Below are 19,968 nucleotides of genomic sequence, written 5' to 3'. Positions count from 1 at the left end.
GTATGGCGATGCTTAAAAAAAATTGTAACACCATGAAATTTTTCTAATAATAATAATAACTAATTAATTAAGGAGATGATAATGATTTTATTTTATTTTATGGATAATGATTTTTATTTTATACATTTTAATAGATTCAATCAATCAGGGAAGTATTAGAAATAATTAAGATAAGAGGGGTTTAGAGAATAAGAGATATATTAGAAGAGAAGGGAAAAAGGGAGATATTATTATTCATTTTTTTATTTCACATTCTCTGACGCTTGGGTGCTCTGAAGATAACACATTTGGAGAGTAAGGAGAAGGGATCACCGGAGAAGAGAAAGAAGGTTAGGCTCGTACACTGCATCACTCCAGGTAAGGAGGAGTGAGAACACTCATTTATAGGATTTGGGTGTATTCATGAAGGATAGAGAGATTAGCCCCAATCTCATAAGTTTTTTGTTTGATGAAAGGTTGTGTGCGTTTGATGCAGTTTGTCAAGTAAATTCATAATATGTATTTTATTTGAAGATCATATGTTTTAGAATAATTAATTGAGTGCTCTGTAGAAAGGGGTTGGAACCCTAAAAGAGAAGAATTTGATAGATTAAAAGGGTAACAACTATATAGATGCTAAAAATGGAGAATTTTATGGATGTAAAACGAATTCTGAGTGCTTATAAATTGTATGATTGATTTAGGTGATGTTTGCTTCAAGATTTCGTTTTGTATTTGATGTGTTTGGGTGCTAGAACACACGTAGTGCTAGGCTCGAGTGCTTGACGTCAAGTGTGTCTTCATGTGTATGAAGGCACTACCTAGACATATTGGCACTAGACATGGAAATGTGCACGTTGGGCATGAGAAGATTGTGGTTCTCTCAATTATGGCTTAACGTCAAGCGTGTCGGGCGCGGGAAGACTGTGGTTCCCTCTATTGTGGCTTAACGTCGGGCGTGAGGTGTGATGTTGGGTAGGAAGAGATTGTGGTGCTCTCTGTTGTGGCTTAACACCGGGCGTGAGGTGTGACGTTGGGCGCAAGAAGATTGTGGTGCTCTCTATTGTGACTTAAAGTCGGGTGTGACTTTCCAAGCCTATTGTGGATTATCAGGAGGCCCTCCTTGGTGTTTAAAATGATGTTATTATAATGTTTATGATTGATTATATGATGAGGAATGTAATATATATATATATATATATATATATATATATATATGTATATATACACACACACACATATACACACACACACACACACACACATATATATATATATATATGTGTGTGTGTGTGTGTGTGTGTCTGATGAATGTTGATTTTTATCTTGATGGCACTACTACAAGATGCATATTTTACATCGGTTCTCTAAAGGCATTTACATCGGTTTTAGAACCGATGTAGAATAGAGCGACGTAGAAAATGTATGCATTTTTACATCGGTTCTGAAAAACTGATGTAGATTTAAGCATAAATCTACATCGGTTGTCTGAAGAACCGATGTAGATTTATGCTTAAATCTACATCGGTTGTCTAGAGAACCGATGTAAATTGTATTTAAAAATAAAAAAAAAATTATGCTTATTTTTAGATTATTTTTGATTACCTGTGATGAATATATATTTTGCTCTAGACAAAATAATTATCATTCCCAACTAAAATGTAACCACAAATCTGGCCATTCCCAAACAACATGCAGTAGCATAAATATTTGCAAATACCCACGACAAGATAAACAAATGGTACCAATGAAATAAATAAAAAATATTATTTCAATACAACAATTGCATTCCTCAAATTTACAATAATAAAGCATAGGAAGAAAAATAGAAAGCACACCTGCACCTCTGCATTGTATTTGGAGTGTACTTATACAAGTTAAACAGATTTTACCAATCAAATTTCACGTTTGGAACAACTTTTAATGAAGTAATTTGTTTTATTACATTTACTGAGAATCTGTGTGACAAATAAAACCAATAAGAGAAAAAATAACCATTCAAATAACTAACTAAAAAAAACAAATCTATGCACACAATCTGATTCAAAAGGATTTCAAAAGCAAATACAAGAGAGCCAGAGAACCCAACCTCCAAAAGCCCATTTATGGGATGTTGCATTATAATGTAGAAACTTAGGGTGCACCCGAGCATGTTCCAAGTGACCTGTAATTGGAGCGGATCAAATTCTCCAAATTCTCCTGATCACCAGTGTATCCCTATATAATCACAACCAAAATGAATCAATATTAGAAAAGCAATAAAATTACAATTAAAGGTAGCAACCCACAGTAACAACAAATGCTAGAAATGAAAACCTTTAATTGTCAAAACTCAAAACAAGATGCAAGGATCACATATAAATTTGTTAAGTTTCACCTTCAATTATGCTATCAATCAATTGTGCTAGACTTCATTGGTTTCAACTATGCCTCTTTTTAAAACTATCAAAATGACACTTATTCTAAACTACCAGTTGAGAATGGAATTTACATACATGACCCATTTTCAACTATGCCTCTTTTGAAAAACTATCAGAATGACACGTATTCTAAACTACTAGTTCATGATCCATCATCAACTATTCCTCTTTTCAAAACTATCAGAATGAAACTTGTTCTAAACTACGAGTTCAGAATTGAATATACATACATGATCCATATTCAGTGTGGTTACACTATATTTCAGTTGTGTTTAGCATATTTTGGTAGTGGTTCTAACAGTCAAACATTTTCTATGATTGAATGACATGCCAGCATTAAAATATTTTGAACTCACCAAATAGCTGCTGTTACTGCCCCTTCATTCTTAAGCAGACATATTCAAATTCAGATATATACATATATCTAAATGAGTAAAATATGTTTTTAGTTTCTGTAAATATAATTCAATGAGGACATATACAACGCAAAATAAAATTTTTTGGCACTACACAAGCAATGACCTTTACACACCCACCACAAAGTCTCCCACATTCCACGCACAATTCAGACGCTACACATTACAAAAAAGCCATGACCATGATTCCATACAAAGAAAGGCAACACAAAACCCCATTCATACGCACAACCTCATAATCCTCCTAAATCCATTCAATATGTGTTTGCTTCAGCACCGGTGATCAATACATGTATGAGAAATTCACATAAAAAACAACATAAAAAACAACTATTAGTTGCATCCTGGATCCATGTCCAGCAGTAACAAACATGCCACCAAATGCTCGGTCAAAAGCTAGCTAAAAAGAAAACCCCCCACACTATTCCTTGAGACCACAAGCGTCAATAAGCAACACTTCCTCACAGCCCAAAAAATGCTAAAGAAGACCCACGAGGAACCTCTTTTTTTTTTTTTTCAATGCACCAGACACAGAGTGATCAAAAGAGAAAGAGAATTACCCAACCCATTTCTTGACAGTGCGAGATTCAGGCAACAGTTTGGGCAAATTCTCCAAGGAACCACGCTTAACATTCCCAGCAACACCGGAATTCACAAATTGGCTCCGGCATTCCCTCAATCGAGGCCCATCCGCGTCCCCAATCGCAGCATTCAAATCCACGCCGAGCCTCGGTGCTCCCAATTTTCCTCTTCTTCAGCAGCCTCCTGTCGGCGTCGCTATCGGCATGCCTCTTGCGGCGGTGTGAGTAGACGAATAGGAGTGGGGGCTTAGGCGGGAGCGAGGACGACGTCGGCGGTGACGACGTCGTTTTCCTGTGGTGATCACTGCGCGAGCGTGAGCTTGCGCGCTTTCACCTTCTTCGACATGACGTTGGAGGAGCTGCTGGCAGCGACGCGGCACGACGAGGTGGCGGAGTAGAGGTGGTCGAGCGGGAGGTAGCGGATGGGGGTTCCACGCGTAGCGTGCACGTTGACAGTCGCGTCGTCCTCCCCGGCGGCGCCATTTTCCTCGAACGCTGCTGCCATATCGGAATCGAAAAATGTCCGTTAGGGTTTTCTTCTGCAAAGAGAGAAAAAAGAATAAAAAGCATGGTGGTGTGGTGCGGTGTGGTGTGGTGTGATTTGGTTTGGTTTGGTTTGGAGGGAGAGGAGGGAGTTGGGGAAGCGGGGGTCGGAGGAGGAGGAGGGGGAGGGGCGATGGAATCGAAGAGGAAGAGGGTTTGGGGATTTGAAGAGAGGGGGAGGGGGTTGCTGATGAGTGAAACAAAAAAATTAGGTCTCATATCTACATCGGTCATATGCAAAACCGACGTAGAATAACTCCTAGATTTCATTTTTACATCGGTCATGAGAAAAACCGACGTAGAATAACTCTCAGGTTTCATTTTTACATCGGTTATGAGAAAAACCGATGTAAATATGTTTATATTTTTTTATTTATTTACAAGTTTGCCACCGCGTTTATAATTTACATCGGTTCTATTAGAACCGATGTAAATATGGCGATGTTAAATAGTGTTTTTGTAGTAGTGTGGGTGACATTTGACATGGATGAATATAGATGTTGGTGAAACAACGAATCATTAGATGTTCATGATGTATTGATGTGAAAGCATTTGCATGGCGATGACATGCATCATATTTGCATGATTTTGTGATTCTGGTGGGAACACTTCTATGTTAGTAGCCTAAGGTTAACTCGGGACATAGGTACTAACTATATATTATTGATGATGATGATGGTCGGGCACCCCATGCATTTAGATGTAAGAGCACATCCCATTGCATTTTTGTATATGTGTTTTCGAATGGATGGTTGATGTTTATAAGTGGAATTAAAGTATGAATTGTTGAATTATATTTTGAAGTATTAATTTTTATTAATATGTTGTTTATTGTGAAGGGATGGGATGTCGAGGGTTATGGCTCATTCCCGATAGAATGAGATTGTTCTCACTCCTTGTCTATTTTTTGTGTGTCTCTTGTATGTTTTGCATATAAAAATCCTCAATCTTGGGAGGAGCAAGGAGAGATCTAGGTGTGTGTGGACTTTGATACCAATATGACACTAGGGATTTAGAATAGTTTAGGAATTATATTACTTTCTTGTTATTTCAGTATTTTTGAATTTATAAATTGTTTACTATTACCCTATTTACTCATTTTTTAGATGAACTGGATCATTCTATTTATAAATTTATATGAGGTTGTATTTGAGATTTTATGAATTTAATTGGTATCATATTTGGGGGTAGAAGGGTGTCACAAAAATGGTACTTGCGAACATACTTCAAAGCCGAAGGACAAATATGTGATTGGTGTCAAATGAGTTTACAAAACAAAATTAAATCCTGATGGTTCCATCAACAAGCACAAAGTAAGGCTTATTGTGAAAGGATATATTTAAACAGATGGAGTTGATTATGGTGATACATTTGCACTAGTTGCTAAGCATGAAACAACTAGATTAACTGTTGTTTTAGCAGCTTAATATGGATGAGAAATTGTTCATTTGGATGTTAAATCTGCCTTTTTAAATGGAGTATTTAAGGAAGGAATTTGTGTTGAACAACCTATTGTTTTATTCTTCCAACTCATGAAGAAAATGTTTATAGGCTCCATAAAGCCTTGTATGAGCTAAAACAAGCTCCAAGAGCTTGGTACCATAAAACTGATTCTTTTTTTATAGAATAATTTCAGGAAGATTCAAAATGAGCCTACTCTTTATGTGAAAGATTATGGCAATGGAAAGAAAGTTGTGGTTTCACTTTATGTTGATGATTTGTTGATTACAATTGATGATATTGATATTTAAGAATTTAAAAAGAGCATGTTGCAAGTTTTTGAAAGGACAGATCTTGGAGTGATGAGATATTTTTTCGGGATGGAAGTGCTTCAAATTGATGATGGAATTTTTCTCTCACAAAGAAAGTATGCTAATAACTTGCTAAAAAAATTCAAAATTGGAGAATTGTAATCATGTTTCAAGTCCACTTATTGTTAATGAAAAGCTTTCCAAGGCTGATGGGGATGCAAAAGAGGACGTCTCAATATAGAGGTTTGGTTGGTAGGCCTTTTTAATTGACTGCAAACAAACCAGATTTGATGTTTTGTAGTAGTTTAATTTCAAGATTCATGCTTTTCCAAGTTTAATACACTTTGGTGTAGGTAAAAGAGTATTGATATAGTTGAAAGGTACAACTGATTTTGGCATTTGGTATAACAAAAGTGATGGAATGTTGATAGTGATTGGGCTAGATCTATTGATGACTCTAAGAGCACAATGTGATATTTTTTTCACTTAATAATAGGGTATTTTCATGGAACTCAAATAAGGAAGATGTGGTTGCTCAATCCTCTACCGAGGTTGAATATGTAGTTTAACAGTAGCCTCAAATCAAACTATATGGGTTAGGAAAGTCTTGATAGATTTGAGTCATGTACAAATTGAACTTTTTGTTCTATGGTGTGATAACAAGTCAGTCACTCAACTGCTAAAAATCTAATTCAACATGGAAAAACCAAGCATATCAATGTCAAAATTCATGCTATAAGGGAAGTTGAGAAGAATAAAGATGTTTAGTTGATGTATTGTAGGTCTAAGGAGAAATTAGTAGACATACTTACTAAGGCACTTCCAAGTTCCAAGTGCTAAATTTAATGAGCTAAGAAGCAAGTTGGGAGTCTTTATGAAAAACTTTAAGGAGGAGTGTTAAACAATAGAACTTTTCCTTTGTTTTTACTATTATAATTAATTATGGTTACTTGTATTAGTGGATAAAGTTTTGCTATGTTTATGTTTGCTTACTTCAATGGATAATGTGATGCTAAATATCTAATTTTGAGCAAATCTACATACCTGATGATAGTGGATACATGTGTTTTGCTGGCAATATTTATGGGCATGATGTATAGTTGTCATTTCTTATGTATTTACCTATGAATGAACAATATGTACAACAATATGATCATGTAACACATACAAAATTATTCTGTTCCCTCACCTTTTCTCTTTTCTATTTTATGGTTTTTATGTTATATGATTCCGTAACTCATTATATGTCCTAAAAATTCTCCAAGTGTGTTGCAAAGAATGTTTGATCATTTAAAGATATATATAGCGAATACAAATTAGTACTTAATTATCAACTTTTGATATAGTATGTGAACTATATATTCATGAAAAAAAAATGGAATCAAAGATAAAACCAGCATAATTAAACGATCTAGCCTGTGGCCACTTAACATGAACCACTTTAACATATATAGCACTTGCGTTTTAGTGGGTTAAATTGTTTCAGTATAATGTATATATCCCTTGTGTATATGCTATGCACCTTTCAACTGATCAATGGGTATAGCACTGTCATGTTAAAGAATGTCTACTTTTCATTGACACCATGGTGCCTGCATCCAGTACTTTCATATAGTTAATACCCTCCTTTGTTGGTTAAACGGCATACAAAATATAAAGATGCTTTTCTTTGGGTGGACTCAATCAAATGAACCAACTTTTTGCTTAGTGAGCTTGAGACTTTTTAGCTTTATAGCTATATGAAACTACCTAAGGAAGAGCATTCTCCTCATGTTTGCATGATTAAAATTTGTGAAGAATAATACTACTAGAGACAGCCCTTGGCCTAGTTAACCTATAACCAAAAGTCTTCGATGATGAAAATTTAATTAATGACAAAATTGTGTATTAGCCAGCATCAGTGCATCATTATTTGTTAGTGTACCTATAATTATTTCACGTCTTAAGAAATTTTGAAGGTCGTGAAGATCAGTTCTGCTTTTCTGTAGCTTCTTTAATTCTTGTGTTAATATAACAAATTTTCAATAAACACAAAATTTAGGTGTAAAACAATTTTTTATATCCACTATAGGAAGATATGATTATCTGTCAAGGGTTGCACAAATTTCGAACTAACTTGGATTCCAAATCAATGCAAAATAAGTGAGAAACTCTTCCACACATGCCATAATTGCCAGTTGCTACAGCCCCACAGTGAGTAAGTGATACTGCTAATTATACACTTAGAACAAGTCTAACAACAACAAAGATATGCTAGCAGAAGCATAAAGAATTAAATATTAGTATACAACTCGTAAAGGGTAAGAGTGAATATTTTACTATTCATATTCCACACACATGCGCACTCGGATTCTATTATTGTATTAGACAATGAGATCAACAACGTGGGATGCTTAACAACTTTGAATTATCAAAACCTCATTGTCTGCCATTTACACACCCTTTCCCAAACAAACAAGTTGGCAGGCTCCCTACATTACTGAACATGTCTGCTACCATAACCTCTCTAAAGCTGCTATTTTGAAAGCCAAAGGGGAGGGCTCTGTGCACTTGCTCAGTGAAGAGTTATACCACTCATCATCATGAAAGTTTCTTTGAGACACCAGTGCTTGCTTTTGACTCTTCTTGCTTTTGTTGTTCTATCAGAAGGATCAAGGTTACCAAAGGAATACTGGGAACAGATGTTGCCAAAGAAGCTACCTTCTCCTTCCTCTTCTCCCTCCAAAGGCACAAATTCTGTGACTCCTTCCTCTTCCTCGACCACAAAAAATGATAGTCTTCCTACATCGGATGGAAAGGTTAACAGTATTCCAAAGTTGACAAAAAAGAACTAATCTGCATTTGTGAGGCGTGTATTTAAACACTAACGAAAATCGATACTGTGAGCACCAAGTCGACCTCCATGTTTCAAGGCAGGCCTTACATTAACCGGTCAACAGTCTTGGTATAGCAATCTCTCTCTAACTGTACATTTCAGTGCTGTCGTTCTCATTGCACAGTGCTGATTTGAAGAAAGAATCATTGTTTAGCAAATCTGTTATTATAAAACAGAATCACACTCTTGAAGATTCATTGGTCTTTGTCCGAAGACAGTGCCCTTGTCCGAAGACAGTGCCCTTGTAAAGATGTTTGCGTAACAATTCTTCATTGGACAGGATAAATTTATTAATAACAATTCATCTTGTAATCTATTGGGAAACATTTCAATGGCACATGCTATATTGCTTTCATGTAACATCCTTGATCATTAGCTGTTAGTTGTATTTTCCTCAATAATATTTCCTGTAAATCTTAATTCTTACCATAACATAGTGTCGCTCGATTTACTTGGTAGATAGAAATTATTGATGTAATGTAATTCTTGTAGAGCAATGAATATGCACAAAATGAACAACCCACCATTTCATCTCACATGAATCCATACTTTGTTTCTTCTCTCTATTGCCTTGATACCATAACTACTATTTTGCTTGCCATGTTAATATTTATATAGAATTTACTTTTTTACGTGAGGTGATATTACAAATAAGATTTTATCTTTATTATTCGTTCCTATCATACATCTGCTGCAAGTAAATTAGTAAATTAGGTGACCTGGGATCTCATTTACTTTCTGAGTAGAAAATTGTTAATGCAGTAAAACTTTTCATTTAGTTTTTACTGCTATAATTAATTATGGTTGCTTGTATTAGTGGGTAAAGTTCTGCAGTAATTATGTTTACTTAGTGCAGTAGATAATATCTTGTTAGGTTTCTGATTTTAGGCAAATCTACACACTTAATGATGATGGGAACATGTGTTTTACTGACAGCATTTATGGGCTCTATGTATGACTGTCATTTTTCATGTATTTGCCTTATATATGAATGAAAAACAAACAGAATAGTATGGTTGTTCAGCAAATACGAAATTGCTCTGTTCCCTAACCTTTCCTCTTCTCTGTTTTATGGTTTGTATGGTTTTTTATGTTTTATGCTTCCGCTGCCCATTGCTTGTCTTAACAGTGGTATCGAGAGCATTGTTCTTATAGGCTGTGGGTCTGAAAAAAATTGAGAGGAGAGATTAAACACTTGTGAGTGAGTGATAAAATGGCTTCGGGGAATAATGGTGTATTTGCTGTTCCTCAATTTTCTGGGGAAAACTATCACATATGGATTGTCAAAATGAGATCATGTTTGAAGTCTTTTGGCTTATGGGAGTATGTAGATCAAGATAAGGAAGTTCCACCATTGAGGGCTAATCCTACAATAGCTCAAATGAAGCAACATGAGGAGGAGACTTTGAAGAAGGAAAAAGCTGTCTCATGTTTACATTCAGCTTTGACAGATGATGTTTTTACAAGCATTATGCATTTGGAAACAGCAAAACAAATATGGGACGAGTTGAACGAAAGGTATGCCGGTGATGAACGGGTGAGATCCATCAAACTATTGACTCTTAAAAGAGAGTTTGAAATGCTGAAAATGAAGGAAAGTGAATCAGTCAAGGAGTACACTTCAAAGCTGTCTCACTTGGTGAACCAAATGAGATTGTATGGAGAGGTGGTCCATGACCACAAGGTAGTCGAAAAAATGTTGATCAGTCTACCCGTAAAATTTGAAGCCAAAGTTACTGCCATTGAAGAGTCATGTGATCTTAAGAAACTAACCATTTCCGAAATGGTCAGTAAATTGCAAGCTCATGAGCAAAGATTCTCCATGAGAATGGATGATGTAACTGAAGGTGCATTTCAAGCAAGACACAAGGGAAAGCAAGCTGGTCAGAAAAATCAAAAGAAGCAAAATTATAAAGCAGTTGGTGACCAAAAGGGGAAAACGAAGATGGATGGGAGTAGTGAATCTGCAGCAAACAATCATTTTCCTCCTTGTTCTACATGCAAAAGAACAAATCACTTGTCAAAAGATTGTTGGTATAAGGGGAAGCCTCAAATCCAATGTAACATTTGCAAGAAGTGGGGACATAGAGAAAGGTACTGCAGATCCAGGCAGAACCAATCTCAACCACAACATGCACATCAAGTTAACTTCACCGATCAGCAACTCCAAGATGAAGAACACTTGTTTATGGCTGCTCAAACAAGTAGTTCAGGTTCAAATGATGTATGGTATGTTGATAGTGGGTGCACAAACCACATGGCGAGGGACTCAAGTCTTTTTACTACTTTGGATAGGGCTGTCCAAACCAAAGTTAAGCTTGGAAATGGAGATAATGTACAAGCTGAAGGAAGAGGTACAGTTTCTGTTCACACTAGCAAAGGTCCTAAATTTATTCATGATGTTTTATTTATTCCTGATTTGGATCAGAATTTGCTAAGTGTTGCTCAACTAATGAAGAGAGGATATTCTCTTTCATTTAAAAACAATGGTTGTATCATATTGGATTCAAATGATTCTGAAGTTATTAAGGTTGAAATGTGTGATAATAGCTTTCCAATCAGTTTGAATCAAGTGAATGAATCAGCTCTTGTTTCCAAACATGATGATTCTGTTTTATGGCACAAAAGATATGGTCACTTTAATATGGGTGCTTTGAAATTTTTGCAAACTCATGATATGGTGAGAGACATGCCTATGATGGGTATTATTGATGATTTATGTGATGCTTGTCAATTGGGAAAAATGCATAGAAAGTCTTTTTCATCAACAAATGTCACACGAGCAAAGGAAAAATTGGAGCTTATTCACACTGATTTGTGTGGTCCAATGAGTGTTCCTTCTCTTAGCCAAAGCAAATATTTTCTTCTGTTTATTGATGATTTGACAAGAATGACATGGGTGTATTTTTTATCAAGCAAAGCTCAAACTTTTGATGTCTTTAAAAAGTTTAGAGCCATGGTGGAGTCTCAAAGTGGCTGCAAAATTAAAATGTTGAGATCCGACAATGGGAAGGAGTATACATCTAATGAGTTTAATGCATTTTGTGAAGATATGGGCATTGTTCATCAATTGACAGTAAGTTATACTCCTGAACAAAATGGAGTTTCTGAGAGAAAAAATAGAACAGTTATGGAGATGGCAAGATGTTTAATTGCTGAAAAGAAATTGCCAAAATGTTTTTGGGCTGAAGCTGTTTATACAGCCGTGTATCTTTTGAATAGGCTGCCAACAAGAGCTGTTCAAGAGAAAACACCAATTGAAGCTTGGAATGGAGTGAAGCCCACTGCCAAACACCTGAAGATTTTTGGATCTATTTGTTATACTCATGTTGCAGCAGCAAAAAGATCCAAATTAGATGACAAAGCTGAAATGGGGATTTTCTTAGGCTATGCTGCAAACTCCAAAGGTTACCGGGTGTACAATATGAGGTCAAAACAGATTGTGATCAGCAGGGATATTCAAATTGATGAGAATGCATACTGGAATTGGGAAAATAATGAAGTTCAAAGGAGCACAAAAACAGAACAGTTGACAACCAATTTTGACCAGGAGCAAGCTGCAAATGAGAATAAAAGTCAGATTGCTGAATCTGATTCTCCTGTGCTAAAATCCAAGTCTTTGGCTGAAATTTATGAAAAATGCAATTTTGTTGTAAGTGAGCCTTCTTGTTTTGAAGAGGCTTCAATGCATGAAGAATGGAAAGATGCAATGAAGGAGGAGCTGGCCATGATTAACAAAAATGGCACTTGGGAACTTACTTCAAAGCCCAAGGACAAACATGTGATTGGCGTCAAATGGGTTTATAGAACAAAATTAAATCCGGATGGTTCCATCCACAAGCACAAAGCAAGGCTTGTTGTGAAGGGGTATTCTCAAATGGCTGGAGTCGATTATGGTGATACATTTGCGCCGGTTGCTAGGCATGAAACAATTAGATTAATTGTTGCATTAGCGGCTCAATATGGATGGAAAATCTTTCACTTGGATGTTAAATCTGCTTTTTTAAATGGAGTATTGCAAGAAGAAATATATGTTGAACAACCTGATGGTTTTATTGTTGCAGGTCATGAAGAAAAAGTTTATAGGCTTCATAAAGCCTTGTATGGGCTGAAACAAGCTCCAAGAGCTTGGTACAGCAGAATTGATTCTCATTTTCTGCAAAATGATTTCAGGAGGAGCCAAAATGAGCCTACTCTTTATGTGAAAGATTGTGGCAATGGAAAGAAAATTGTGGTTTCTCTGTATGTTGATGATTTGTTGATTACAGGTGATGATGTTGATGAAATTGAAGAATTTAAAAACAGCATGTTGCAGTTTTTTGAAATGACAGATCTTGGAATGATGAGGTATTTTTTGGGGATGGAAGTGCATCAGTTTAATGATGGAATTTTTCTTTCACAGAAAAAGTATGCAAATGACTTGCTGAAAAAATTCAAACTGGAGAATTGTAATCCTGTTTCAACTCCACTTGCTGTCAACGAAAAGCTCTCCAAGGCTGATGGTGATGCAAAGGCAGATGTGACTCAATATAGAAGTTTGGTTGGTAGTCTTCTTTATTTGACTGCAACTAGACCAGATTTGATGTTCTGTAGTAGTTTACTTTCAAGGTTCATGCATTCACCAAGTTTAACACACTTTGGTGTAGGCAAAAGAGTGTTGAGATACTTGAAAGGTACTGCTGACTTTGGCATTTGGTATAGCAAAAGTGATGGAAAGGTTGAAGGTTTTGTTGATAGTGATTGGGCTGGATCTATTGATGACTCTAAGAGCACAACAGGATATGTTTTTTCACTTGGTAGTGGAGTATTTTCATGGAACTCTAAGAAGCAAGATGTGGTTGCTCAATCCTCTGCCGAGGCTGAATATGTAGCTGCAGCAGCAGCCTCAAATCAAGCTATATGGGTCAGGAAAGTCTTGACAGATTTGAGTCATGTGCAAATGGAACCTACTGTGCTATGGTGTGATAACAAGTCAGCCATTTCAATTGCTAAAAATCCAATTCAACATGGAAGAACCAAGCATATCAATGTCAAATTTCATGCTATAAGGGAAGCTGAGAAGAATGGAGATGTTCAGTTGATGTATTGCAGGTCCGAGGAGCAATTGGCAGACATACTCACTAAGGCCCTTCCAAGTGCTAAGTTTAATGAGCTAAGAAGCAAGTTGGGAGTCCTTAAGAAAAGTTTTAAGGAGGAGTGTTAATGCAGTAAAACTTTTCATTTAGTTTTTACTGCTATAATTAATTATGGTTGCTTGTATTAGTGGGTAAAGTTCTGCAGTAATTATGTTTACTTAGTGCAGTAGATAATATCTTGTTAGGTTTCTGATTTTAGGCAAATCTACACACTTAATGATGATGGGAACATGTGTTTTACTGACAGCATTTATGGGCTCTATGTATGACTGTCATTTTTCATGTATTTGCCTTATATATGAATGAAAAACAAACAGAATAGTATGGTTGTTCAGCAAATACGAAATTGCTCTGTTCCCTAACCTTTCCTCTTCTCTGTTTTATGGTTTGTATGGTTTTTTATGTTTTATGCTTCCGCTGCCCATTGCTTGTCTTAACAAAAATATAAGTTTTCTTTAATCTGCTTCATGGATATGGGAACCAAGTACAAGAAACCTGTTATACGTGTTCTATCTTGATCATGTTCTTTTAGTAAAAGGTGTTTGCGAGAATTCATTTCGGGTTTCTATGACATCAATCTTATACTGACTTGCCAAATTCATATATAGAATAACATAGCAAAATGGGAAGAGAATGATTATTGATTTTGTTTTCTTAGAAATGATAGGATGTGAAGATGGTTTCACACGTTTGAATACATGAGACATGAATGTGACTGGACAGAAATTGAGCAAAGAAACATGTTCTTTTTGCAATGAATTGGTGGCCACGCTGTGTATAAGAAGCCTAGACTCATGATCAGTTGATCTATCATGATTGAAGTTTGACTCCCTAGGCATTATTTTGCTTTGTGCTCTAGAAAGTTTATTCAGATTTCGGGCTACATTCTCCCAAACTCTCTAGATAATATACTAGAATACACACACAATACATATATTCATACACAAAATCATATAACCTTTCGATTATATTAACAAATACTATACATACACATGAAAACAACAAAAGATAATTTCATAAAGATTATGAGAACTTTGGTAAAAATCGAAATGGAGTGTTTGCTGCCATGCCACAATCATCGTCCATTATCCAAGGCAATTACTACACAATCCCTCATGGTGTCATACCCAGTATATTGATGGCTGCTGCTATCACCAAGTTCAAAAATGCTAGATGATGCCTCATGAAGCAAGAATTGGTTCTCCTCCAGATTTTGGTCTCCACTGATCCATGGGTGCTTCGCCACTTGCCTTATTGCCTCCAACTCCATTGCCACTTCCTTCATGCTAGGCCTCTCCTCCCCATTGAGTCTCAAGCACTTTGCGGCAAGAATAGCAACCTCTATGATCTCTTTCTGATTTTCTTCATTCACAATGCCATCTTGAAGAACATCAAACAGGTGATCCTCCTTCAAGCAAGACAAAAAGTGGTTTGAAAGACTTCTTTTTTCTTCTGGCCTGCCAAAGGAATGAGGTTTTTCCCCAGTTAGTAGCTCTACAAGCACTACCCCAAAGCTGTAGACATCACTTTTCTCGGTTAGTTGGCTTGTAAGCAAGTACTCTGGATCCAGGTAACCAAAAGTACCTTGCACCATTGTGGCTACTTCAGTTTGATCAAGTGGAACTAGCCTTGAAGCTCCAAAATCAGACACTTTGGCAGTGTAAGTGTTATCCAAGAGGATGTTAGCTGTTTTGACATCTCTGTGGATAATAGGTATTGAGGCTGCAGAGTGCAAATATGATAAAGCTCCAGCTGCCTCTGCGGCTATCCTTAGTCGGGTTTTCCAAGTTTCATTATTTATCTTTCTTTTGGTGTGTAGAAAATCAAAAAGGGTACCACTTTCAACAAACTCATAAACCAATAAAGGAACCTCTCTCTCTAAACAACATCCTAAGAGTTTCACCACATTCCTATGATTGATTTGGGATAAAACAACCACTTCGTTAATGAATTGTTCCTTTTGGCTCTCATCAATTATTTTGGACTTTTTGATGGCTACAGTTCTGTTATTTGCCAGAAACCCTTTGAAAACTGTACCAAAACCTCCACTACCAATGATTAAGCTCTCGTCAAAGTTGTTGGTGGCTTTCTTTAGTTCTTCTTCTGAGAAAATTTGAGTCATATGGGAGGAGTTTTCTTTTGTAGAGAGCTGTTGTAGCAAAATGGAACCGCCATTCTGCTTAAAGTATTTCTCTCTAAGTTTGACGAGTTTCTTTCTCTGGTATATCAAATACAATGAACTAGTCCCCACAACTAGAATAACAATTGTTGCTGCTACTCCTGCATTCAAAATATGTCAAACATAATTCTTGAATTCCTCTCTTAACTACTATCATTAGCATCATACTCAATGAACACTTGGAACATAGATAAATCTAGACATAAAAAAGAGGTTTAGTGGAAAAAAAAAAACGCAATTGAATGTTCTTAATGTTTGTTTGGATAAACTCCTCCGAAATTTTTTTTTATAAAAAATAACAAAAATTAAAACTAACTTATGCACAAGTAAATTTGTAAAAGTTTTTTTTTATTAACTTCTCCAAAATTTTATTTAACTCGTGCATAAACTAATTTTATCTTATAAAGTGACTTATTTTAATTTTCCTTTTTATTTTCTTCCTATAAAAGTTCTTATGAGGAAACATATCCAAATAGGCCTTAGTTGGTTACCTATGAGAACCTTGGATACTACATCTTTTTTGTGGCACCCTATTCCCTTTGTTCCATTTCCGGATTGCCCATCTGGACAGAAACATATGTGGGATCCCTCGGTGTTGTGACAATTTTGTTCACTTATGCATGTATGATTGTCTGTCTTACATTCGTCAATGTCTGCAAATCCCAAATAGTAAAACATAAAGAACTATAATTAATAAACCAAACTACAAAAACGAAAACAGTAGTATATGATAACAAAAGCTGAGAGAAATTATTAGTTAATCCTGACATCATCCCTGAATACTCTCCATATTATATATCATCAAGTGTCATTATTTTTTTTCTTATAAGTTGAAAAACTTAAAATTTTAAATACATATCATATATAGTGATTGATTGATGATTGTACTGTCTAATAATTTTTCGTCAAATTACCTGTGCAGCCAAGATATGGGTTTCCTTCATATCCATCATCACATGTGCATCGGTAACCAAAGTCAGTGTCTGTGTCGTTGCAATGGCTATTCTCCTTGCACGCGTACTCTCCTCTATTACTCTCAAAACCGCTACACTTTTTGTCTCCTACGGTCCAATCAAGAACCAAAGGAAGAGTCTCGTATGTGAAATTTTGCAAGTCAGTGGTAGAAAATTTGTACGAGTCGTGTTTGGCAACAAAGGAATAACTACACATTCCCCAGTCCCTCGTTGAATTGGAGAAGAGAAATGCTTCTACACTGATATCCCTCATGCGAGGTGGAATATCAACCTGGCAACACCCTATGCCCGAACATGTTCCGTTATCAATCTCCATGTCGTTGCCATAACATCTCGTTAAGCACCCTGTTGAATATGTGTTGTTGTCGTAAAAGCTATTGAGAAGGCCATAACCGTCGCAGCCAACAGTTAGGAACTTGTTTTGGCTCCTTGAGATGCTGAACGAAGCTGTTGTCATCCAAGGGATGTTGTCATTCGAATCATTGCAAAACCGTGCCACCCAAAACATCACGTCCATGTGGTGCGCTTCCACGCTTATGTTTAAAACTGTGACGTTACCCCATATTAAGTTGGAGTTGTTGCAAACGAGGTTGAAGCTAGGTTCCAAGAAACAAGGTTGTTGATCATGTGTAGATGAGTAGCCTATACCGAATGGATAGGGAACTTTGATATCTCCACAAGTGGAAGTGCAGCCAGGGAGGGTTTCATCAGGTGCAGCAGCTACTACTACCATTACCAAGGCTAATGCAAAAGTTAGCACCTTCCATAGTTGCATGTTTTCCATTCTCTACAATCACAGATTACAAAATGGGCATTTCGAAGGGTCGGTTTTGTAGTTGCCTTCGCTGCCTAGTGGCTTCGTGGTTTCATTTGTTTATAAAATTTGAATATGGTTTTTATTTTGGGTACTGCGTTGAATGAGTATTATTTAACGTGTCATGAAGAATTTTTCTTGAGCCAAAGTGCATAGAGAAAATTCAAAGAAAGAATGTAATATGCAAAATAATAATAATAATAATAACAACAACAACATGATGGATAAAAAAATGATAATATACATTGAGGGTCGAAAATTGAGATTTTTCAAACTGTGATGTTAAAATATCTAGTAAATTGAACTACCTTTTTATAAGATTTTGTGAAATTGTACACATTCTTTATTTTATTTCATAACGTTTATAGTCACTAGTACAAAATATGGAATTTATGTCACTGTATTCTCGTCGAACAAAGAAAAATTTGACGTAAAAAAAATGCGGTAGCATTTTTAAAATTATAATCAAATTTTTTACGTTGGACAACACGAGATCCGACGTAAAATTTGAAATCTATGTCGGATTTTAGCGAGACCCGACATAGATTTCAAATTTTATGTTAGACCTCGTGGTGTCCGATGTAAAAAACTTATATGTAAGTATATGTTATCAATTTGGTACTTATTTTGACTCCGTCCAAAATGTTCTAACCACACTCCCCCTCTTTGGCGTTGATCTCTGCCTCAAGCACACCCTCCTCCTCAAACTCCTTGAGCCCCTCTCCAACGACGCCTCCATCGCCTCCCTCTGCCACGCCTACCACGTCGTCGTCGAGTGCACTGTCAAGTACCTCGCTGTTGTCCCTAATGCCTCCTCCGCCGAGTACTCTATCGTTGTCGACTGCATCTGGCATGGCTGCGTGGCGGCATTAGAGGCGCACTGCAGCGGGATCACCTCCTCTGGCGAATTGGCACAACGACATAGAGGTTGCGGTTTGGGACCTCACGGTGCCGTGGGGTTCGAGGGTCAGGGACATGAGTGCCACCTCGAGGGTGGCGTTTTTGTTGGGGGGTTTTGGCGTCGTGGTAGATGTTGGGGTTTGTGAGGTCGGGGATGGTGATGGAAAGCGATTGGGTAGCACGTGAGGTTATTTCGTGTGCGTAGAGGGCTAGGAGGACAACCTTGAAGCTGGCCTGGGGCTTCCGGTCGGCGACGCAGGAGAGGTAGATGCCGCCGATGACAAGGAGGATGATTTGGCAACGCATGATGGAAACTATTTTACGTCGGACATGGTAGATCCGACGTAAATTTACGTCTCCGGCATTGACGTCGGACTTATTTACGACGTAAAAACTCCAAAATAACCGACGTAAAATACTTCTTTTACACTAATGAATATAACTTTACTTGCAGGAAATTACAATGGAATATAATGTTTTTTCAAGTAATTAATGTGTGTTAGTCTAACGTTTTCAAACAATTACAAGGGTAGAAAAAGTAAGAGGTCTTTTGTACGTAGAATTTCACGAAACCTCATAGTGTCATGTACTTTTCTCTAAAATATATAGATTTCTTCTTAAATGTCAACATTCTCTTTTTTCTTCTTAAATGTCAAAGTCTCTGATATACTTTTTTTTTTCTTCAAAAAACATACATTATATTATTTGTTAACATTTATTGAAAATGATAAATTTTTGTGGGGCTTGCATTATAATTATAGATTCTTTTTCCTAATTCTATAATTTTTTAATAAATTTTAACTAATAATAGATTATGTTAGAAAGAATATATCAAAGAGTGTGTCGATAGTAATTCTCAATTTTCTTATTACTTGTACATTTGATTAGGTTGCTTATGTTTAAATATAAGTTAATTGTAGGATAATGGTGCTTACTTTTATAACTTAGTTATGAGTATTTTCTTCTTCTTTTTTGTCCAATGAATATATATATATATATATATATATATATATATATATATATATATATATATGCTCTAGTTAACACTTAAAATAAAGAAAATTTGAAATACATCACATCAGTTTTTTTTTTCTCATTTTTTTTTCTTTCGTTTGTGTAGTTTTTTTGTTTTTTTTTTTATAACACGTTAAATTTGTAGTTGTGTTCAGGTCTGCAACATTTATGTGCTCTCCTATACCTAGTTTTTATATGTAGTTATTACCATTGTATTAGGAAAATAATTAATCTTGTAGGCACGGGGTTATTAACGAATCGAATTTATCAAAAATTTAAATTGAGTTCAACCAATTTATTTTATAAAAGTATATTGGTTAATCAATTAGTTTTTTATAAAGTAAATTGATATGATTTTTTAAAAATGTAGATCAATTTATTTTATAA

General features: G+C 36.0%; 1 protein-coding gene across 1 annotated transcript; it reads right to left on the bottom strand.

The window, feature by feature from the left end:
* Window positions 1-14,026: 14,026 nt before the first annotated feature.
* On the bottom strand, window positions 14,027-18,075 carry LOC109807276 (wall-associated receptor kinase 3). The gene is made up of 3 exons (XM_083064137.1): window positions 16,794-18,075; window positions 16,371-16,532; window positions 14,027-15,992 (listed from the first exon to the last, which is right to left on the bottom strand). Exons 1-3 carry the CDS (start codon window positions 17,635-17,637, stop codon window positions 14,776-14,778), a joined length of 2,223 nt encoding a protein of 740 aa, XP_082920263.1. The 5' UTR covers window positions 17,638-18,075; the 3' UTR covers window positions 14,027-14,775.
* Between the last annotated feature and the right edge of the window lie 1,893 nt (window positions 18,076-19,968).

Source organism: Cajanus cajan, chromosome 9, assembly GCF_000230855.2.
Source record: "Cajanus cajan strain Asha chromosome 9, NIPB_CcT2T_4, whole genome shotgun sequence".
Taxonomy (NCBI): Eukaryota; Viridiplantae; Streptophyta; class Magnoliopsida; order Fabales; family Fabaceae; genus Cajanus; species Cajanus cajan.
Note: the sequence above shows the minus strand (reverse complement) of the source record. Positions and strands in the feature narration are given on the sequence as shown.

Bases quoted from the DNA above. Each gene is read 5' to 3' on its own strand.
- LOC109807276 (XM_083064137.1), bottom strand. From the start codon at position 17,637: ATGGAAAACATGCAACTATGGAAGGTGCTAACTTTTGCATTAGCCTTG. The intron at 16,533-16,793 runs GTAATTTGACGA...TGGGATTTGCAG, and splicing joins CCCATATCTTGGCTGCACAG to ACATTGACGAATGTAAGACA. The intron at 15,993-16,370 runs GTAACCAACTAA...ATGTTTGACATA, and splicing joins AGTATCCAAGGTTCTCATAG to TTTTGAATGCAGGAGTAGCA.